This window comes from Mchenga conophoros, linkage group LG7 (genome assembly GCF_057382185.1).
Source record: "Mchenga conophoros isolate Kocher_MC1m ecotype Shallow Benthic linkage group LG7, M_conophoros_male_GT1.1, whole genome shotgun sequence".
NCBI classification, from domain to species: Eukaryota; Metazoa; Chordata; class Actinopteri; order Cichliformes; family Cichlidae; genus Mchenga; species Mchenga conophoros.
Genome location: NC_140532.1, coordinates 18,033,983 through 18,041,620, shown reverse-complemented (window position 1 = coordinate 18,041,620; position 7,638 = coordinate 18,033,983). Strand labels below are relative to the sequence as shown.

At 39.1% G+C, this 7,638-nt stretch overlaps 1 protein-coding gene across 1 annotated transcript; it reads right to left on the bottom strand.

The window, feature by feature from the left end:
- Window positions 1-928: 928 nt before the first annotated feature.
- On the bottom strand, window positions 929-3,129 carry LOC146569970 (T-cell surface antigen CD2-like). The gene has a single exon (XM_085281118.1). It carries the CDS (start codon window positions 3,074-3,076, stop codon window positions 2,075-2,077), a length of 1,002 nt encoding a protein of 333 aa, XP_085137244.1. The 5' UTR covers window positions 3,077-3,129; the 3' UTR covers window positions 929-2,074.
- Window positions 3,130-7,638: the final 4,509 nt, after the last annotated feature.

Sequence of the window (7,638 nt, the reverse complement as noted above, 5' to 3'; positions counted from 1 at the left end):
CTTTCATAGAAAAATAAAATCAGTTCTGCCAGATCTCTCAGCAAATTTGTAAGATTGTGTTGCACTCACCCACAGACTGTGCAGAGACAGCCAGCAGACTGCATGTGCTGCGTGGGGGAGCGAAAGTGTGAGGTGCACAGATGGAGAAGAATAACATCAATAGGACTGGTGCACTGACAGATTCTGTAAATCTGATTTTTAATGAGACATTCGAATAAAGAATTTAACAGCACTTTTCTCTTATGTATACAGCAAGACCACGAACTACAGTTTCTACTTACTTTACACGATGAATGATTTTTAAAGGCAGTGAGTCACTTTGAGGGTTTTTTTTCTAAGAGTAATTGGCCATGTTTCCTTTTCAATAAATTGGAGCTTGATTTGAAAGACTGTGATTTCAGCTCGCTCGATGTGTTGTATACTTTACGTGTCAGTAATGGACGGAGGTCAAAGTGAGAGAAAATGGTAACAGAAGGCTAATGTTTGTGTTTTCAGAAAAATCTGATGAAAAACGCCATTGCACTGGCTGACTTTTGATGTTCTGATTTCCTTAGACTTGGCAGCCCCCGATAACAAGAGAAATGATTTGACACGATACTTTCCAAGGGTAATTGACCCTTTTCCTGGACACACACACACCAAGATCAAAACAGTGTATCCTCTAGACTCCAAGAACCACTGATTAAGCATAATTTACAGTAGACGTATTTCCCTTCCACTTCTAGGGTAGACCTGGAATAGACATACAGTATGAGATGTTCATCTCCATCTATGTATGTTGTGCACGGTTTAAGCTGGTGACTGAATGTGGCGAGTTGCCAGCCAAGACTCAGTGTTTCTTGGGAAATGGAGAAAAAAGGGGCATTGTTCTAGGAGCAGATACCAGCTTTACGAGCAAATTCAGCTGGACTGAAATTTTTTTGCCATGTATAGAAAGCAGGAGTGGAGCGGGACCTGACAAAAGATGACATTGGTTTGTAAGTTTTAGGCAGTGACGCTCAGGGGGATTCCATTATGTGGCTGTCACACAGCATTAGGCGAGACAGCAAACACTTTCATGTGTGGATTACCATTTACCCGTTGGAGATAATAGATATTTGCCTTAGCTAATCCATTTCTCTATTGATTTTTTTCTCCCTTTAATAACTTCTTGCAAGCAAGCAAATTTTAATAAGTGCAAGAATGCTGACATGTAAGAAGCTGGGACAAAGGGCTGTGTTTGACACAGATAAGCTGTTTAGTGTAGTTTTCCATGCAAAGATCATTTTGACAACTTTATTTATTTCAAACAACACATACAGTTTGTAAGCGCACATTATGTTTACATGTAACAGAAAATCCATCTGCTTTCATGTAAGAGTGTTGTGTAAGTGGGGTATCCTTTTTATTTTTTTAAACGATTTCAGAAGTAGGTCAAATGGTGACTGGTCATTTCTTTGACAGAAGAGGTCATTCCTCTTGTTGAAAGCCTAATAATAATAAATCTCATGCCACAGCTTATGGCAATGTTCTCCTCATTTCAAAGATAAAACCAGTGGATGAATTTATGCTAGTAGTTACTGTCTGTGTAGCCTAATGCTGATATAAACCACTTTTGTCCTAGATCTATTAATAGAACAGTTGCTATTCCTGCGTTGCTAAAGAAAAATACATACATAAATACCGTGTAAGTCCCAACAGTTCACTTCTGTTTGATAAATCTAAAAAAAAAATTCTAAAATGATTTAGTAAGCTTGAAGTACCTTTTCGTGAGAGTGCCTAACAGCAGGAGAATTACAGAATATTACAAGCATTATGCATCATTTCTATGATATCAATTATGACTAGTTGCTTACATCGTCAGAATTACCTCTGGAATTAGATCATTCGTGATATAACAGCTAAGACTGTCAGTAATGACACGTTGATTTAATCACATAACATTGAATTGAAAAGGAAATAAATATTTTGTTATTTTAAGTTTTAGCTTAAAGACCTGCAAAACCAAATAGTAAGAACGAGTGTGGGCAAAGATAATAAGGACATTTTCCACAAACACTATTTTTGGTCACCACTCCAAAAACTCATTGTGATGTCAGGTGTTTACTTGTTGGAGGTTCCTGGTCCTTGGTTTCGGTACAGGTGAAGGCTGTGGTCTGTCAGGAACTTCATACATGAGTGAAGGGCTGTTTTCAGTCTGAACTTCAAGCTGAGGAACATTCTGGTAATATGTTCTTGGTGAAGGCTGAGGTATCAGCGGTGGAGTGACAACCTCTGTTGGGTGGTTATTCTTGTGTTCTGGGCTTACAGAGTGAGTCTCCTGCTTCTGTAGAGAAAGCATCCTCAGTTCGCCTTTATCCCTGGGACTCGTTTGGCTTTTGTTGCGTCTGAGTAAACAGCACAATCCAACGATAACGAAGAGCAGAAAAAGAATCAGACCTCCTCCTCCTGCTAGCACTGCCATTACAGTTTGACGTTTAAAAGAAAGTAAAGGTGGACAAGTCGGCCGAACCTTGTCGCTACTCGCCTTGCTGATTTTGTTTGCCACATCACACATGAAACTTCTCTCAGCTTTCAGATCGATAAAAGATATGCTCAGTGTTTGTTTTGTTTCACTTTTTAATGTCTCCTTATCAAGCGTCCATGAAAACACCAAACCCTCAGGTTTAGTAACATGGCAATTAAGATTAACAGCCATAGAGCTGAAGTCACAAGAATAACTGAGCTGAGGTTTTGATACTTTGTCCAGCACGCAGAGGCGCCCAGTCCATGTTTTAGCAGATGTATTATTGGGATGCAGTACATGTCCTTTGTAAATCCCTTGACTTGAAAACAGAATTTTCTTAAGCACGAGTGATCCATTTGAAGTAATGTCCTCTGGTTTTCCAGTTGACACTTTCCCTTGCCTGTAGAAAATGACTGTATTGTTATGAACCCATCTCAGGATATGAGAGTTTGTCAGTCGTTCATATGCAAGCGGCAGAGTCAGACTCTGCCCAGGAGTGGCATAGAGATCACACGTATCTTCTTTTGCCATTAAAAGGTTGATGAATCCCAAAAGAATTGCAGCACCAAACATGGCTGTAAAATATGCCATGAGATCCAGAAGTTTTAGAAGTCAAGATGATTTCCAAGCCTCGCTCCAGGACCCGTTCTACCAAAATGGGAGTGATACATTCGCAGCTCAGAATTTATCTGACTTTATTTGGGAAGTGAATCTTCAGTAGTGTGGAAACCACTTCATAAAAGTCTACTTTCAGTTCTGTAAAGCTGACTAAAAGCGCTGTCAGAGTCATGCGGTAACTGGCATTTACCCGTTTTCCTTCATGTGACATGACGTGATGTGACGTGGTGGAGAAAGAATTTTTCGTCAAAATATCACTTAATAAACCATTACAAAAAGTAATACCTTTTAAATGTTATTTATAAAAGCCACAGGGGATTCACAGTTGGCATCACATAACTCCCTCTAACCATAGCTCTCCAATGAGGAACAGATCCACACCAAAACCCCAAGATAAAGCAACTGAGGATCTCTCTTTAAGACGAAAATACAAAAAATAGATACAAACAAGTACCGAGTAGTAGTACCAGTAATCACAATGAAGATGCCAAAAATCAATGCTCAACATGTTAAACTTATCATCTGTGCTTATTTGAAAGCTTTTTTTAATTTGTAGATGCAGAAACGTCACCATACTGGAAGAGATTAGAAGACATTCAAAGAGCAACAACATCATAATAAATGACTTGATCTGTGCTCTGTAAAAAGAACACATCCAGCAATAGTATAATATTTCAAAAATGTAATATGCATGCTATATTAGATTACTGAAAATAACATGAAAAATCACCAGTAAGATATTTCCCTGCTGGCCTTTGCTTTATATATTCTGGTTATTGGTTTTTGCCTGTCGAAGAATACAAATGACTTTTATTTGTGGAGTCTAAATTGGTTTAGTCATGGCCGCCTTTTCTGATAAAGCAAATGAGTAATGAGACCACTGCCTCATGTTAATATTTGTTACAAATGCCTTTGTTTCAGTGGCTTCAGTTAAACTGCTCAGCTTGTGTATTTTGTAATTATAAATGGTGCCCCTTGAAACTATAAATCTTTTCCAGACACTTTCCTTTGAGAGTAGACCTCTTCTGCAGAAAGTCACACAACAGTATTTTCCTTTGAACAGTAACAGTCTGACCTTATTAGCCTGATTAGTTTTAGTTCAACAAGTGTCCAGGTGGCACACAGCTTCAGCTACTTTCACGGTCTTTAGGTTTTTTAATTTGGTAGATGTGAAAACGAGCTGGCTTTTTTTTTCTTTATGCCATTAAATATACTATTTGCCTTTGAAATGCACTTCAGTCATCACATTCGAGGGAGCGCTCTGTAAATCCTCCCCACAGCATTCCCGGTAAACACTGTTCATTGTTCATTTAACGCACAACACACCTCTGTCATTCCACAATTCGTGCCATCTATAACCCTTCAAGGTACTGCAATTACTGCCGTGGCTTATGCTGCACTGGCATGAGTTCATTTTGCACCCCACAACTATAATTTCATGCCATTAGCGGTGATTCACAATCTTTCTGTAACTCTCAGCACCTTCAAAGAAACGCTTGGCGAGAAGAACACCTGTTTCTTCTAGTTTCACCGTCATTACACTTTTTCCTACCCTGAGGGAACAGATTGATGTAAAATATTAGCTATTCAACTGAGTGTGTGCAGGGGGCTGAGTGCAATAAATTCCTAGTTACAAATGTTGTAAAGATTACACGTGCTTGTTTGTGCAATGAATTGAAAGCAGCAGGTTCACAGACACGGGGGAAAACAGTCAAAGAAACATATGGTGTCCTTGTGTTTTATATCATAGCTGACATGAAGCAAAGAACGTGCTTATTTCAAATTCTCCACTTTTTTGATTAGTGTCTTTAATACAGTACCTGGCAACAAACACTTACGCAGAGATGTATTTAATAAAGCTGTCGGCTGGAGGAGTTTCATAGCCCAGCTTCGCTGCATTGACAGGCGTGGCAGCAATTGTGTCAGTAAGATCATCAAAATCCAGTTGTGAAAATGTTTCAGCTGAGACTTCTTGTGTTTCTGACCATAAAGGTTTTTTAGGCTTTCCCAAATAAAAACTATAACTCCTTTTTCTTCCCTTTCCCAGAAGGTAAGCCCCACTGCAAGGGTGTTTTCAGGATTTTCTTTTAAAACAGGATGCTCAGCAATAAATACCAAATCAACTGAGAACTGGCTGAAACGTCACCAAATTCAAGATGAGGTTGCTCTGTAACATTTCGGCAGTTGCTCTGAAGCACAGCATTCAACCCAGAGGTAATGGTGCTAACAAAATCTTTAAGAACATTTTTTTTCTATTGAGTGGTAAAAGAAATGAACAATGAACATATCCTTTCCTTGTTTAAAGTAAAGGAGTCACCAAACCTTAGTGAAGTATTTGAGAGGGAGGAGATTTAGTGATATATTAATTCAATTCAATTCAATTTTATTTATATAGCGCCAAATCACAACAAAAGTCGCCTCAAGGCGCTTCATAGATACAGAGAAAAACCCAACAATCATATGACCCCCTATGAGCAAGCACTTTGGCGACAGTGGGAAGGAAAAACTCCCTTTTAACAGGAAGAAACCTCCGGCAGAACCAGGCTCAGGGAGGGGCGGGGCCATCTGCTGCGACCGGTTGGGGTGAGAGAAGGAAGACAGGATAAAAGACATGCTGTGGAAGAGAGACAGAGGTTAATAACAGATATGATTCAATTAGAACTTTATCTGATTGTAATTTTAGTATTATGTATACACTTGTGTTTTTAGGCTTTGAAATTTGTTAAGGAGATGTTAATCATTTAAGAAGATGGATGGATGGATGGATGGATGGATGGATGGATGGATGGATTCAAAGAGGAAGACAGCAATTGCTTTTCTAAGAAAAGGTCATCAGGACCCCCACACAAGCTGTCCCTTTTCAGTGTCTGGGGTGGAAATTTAAGTTTTATAGGGGGGATTTGCCTGCCCCTACTACACTGGTCATATGGTCCATATCATTATGAACACTCCCAAACACACTCAAAGCTGAATGTCAGCACCTTGACCACATAGCATGTGTTTCATTTCTATTTCAGTGTGCTGGAGTAGAGCCAAACAATGAAAAACATATTAGTTCTTATACTTAGACACTGCTCTGTGTAATGATAAATCCTGGACATATTATTCGAAATGTTTAACGGCACCACTCAGTGAAGTGAAAGCTAAATCAAACTTTGCCTGCATCCTGTTACATTGCAAATGATTTTCCATGTCACAGTCTAATAAGCTAGGTTACACTGGGCCACAACTGTGATCATTTCCATCTGTTGCAAAGGCAAAAAAGACTTCCTGATTTCTTTTCACTTCTGCCCTTCTCTTTGTTGTGTTTCATGTCCTTGTGTCATCTGCAGAAGTATTTCTTCATAGTATGTAGAAAAGAAGACAAAGTAGTATTTGATGACGTTGTGACATAATGTGGCAAGTCAAAAAAAGATTTTGCAAGTGTAGTATTTAGTGGTTATACTTAAAAGGTTTTGTTATTCTATAAATTATTCAAGGGAAATATTATTGGGGCCCTAAAATACCCACTTATTAATCATGATTATCCTTGGCATTTTTATTTAGTTGGATTATGCAAACTGTAATCACAGCCAGAGACAAAATGTTCTCCTCTGGTCTCTGTGATTTTATGCAAATGGTGTCCAGTGTTCCTGATGTCAAGTCAGAACCCAAACGTTTTATCATCTTTTGACATGCCCTCCTAATTGGCTACACAGTAAGAGCTGAATAGACCAGGCATGGGTTAATTGGCCTCAGTTTCTGGTCCCTCAAGCTCTGGGGCAGGGAGCCCGTCTGCCTAGATGATGTTTAATTCAGGGGTCCAGATGGAGGTGTAACAGCCTGGCTGTGAGATCTTTGACTCACACTTTATCCAGACATGGCTGTGGCCGTGGACGGCCTCTGGGGATGGCCCCTCCTGCTCGTCAAAGTCAATGTAGTCCCAGGGACAGTGATATCACTCTGAGCCAAGTGTTGGTGCTTTGAACTGGATAATACCAGATCACTGGAAAATAAATTAATTTATTAAGAGATTTGAGCATAAAATGAAACTTAATGAATAAAAATTTGTAGTGTAAGCTCGTGGATATTAATTGTTAGTGTTGGCATTTGGAAGAACTCAGAACCAAGGAGTGCAAAAGAGAAGTCATACATTCAGTTTTACATAACTATCCACCAACAACAGTTCTGTGTCAGTTGTAAGATCAAAACAAAAAAAACAATGTCTACTGGCTTGCATAAATCAATGCATTCTCATATACTTAGATCAATTAAAAATATATAGAAATGGGCGCCGGTTTGTGGTCTGCCATGTATGTGCTTAGAGTACGTCATGTAGCGAGGCAATTGCAAAGACACGTTTTAATTTGCATCTGCACCATCAGAGTCAAGAAGTCATGAAGGCCTGTGTTTTATCATCTGATTATATTTTATCATCCCTCTTTTACCAAAGAAGTGAAAATCCAAAGGAAGGAGACAACGTGATTGGCATCTCAATAAAATGTCATTCTCCATCTCACCTCTCACCTCATCTCACCTCATCTCTTGGACTGAAG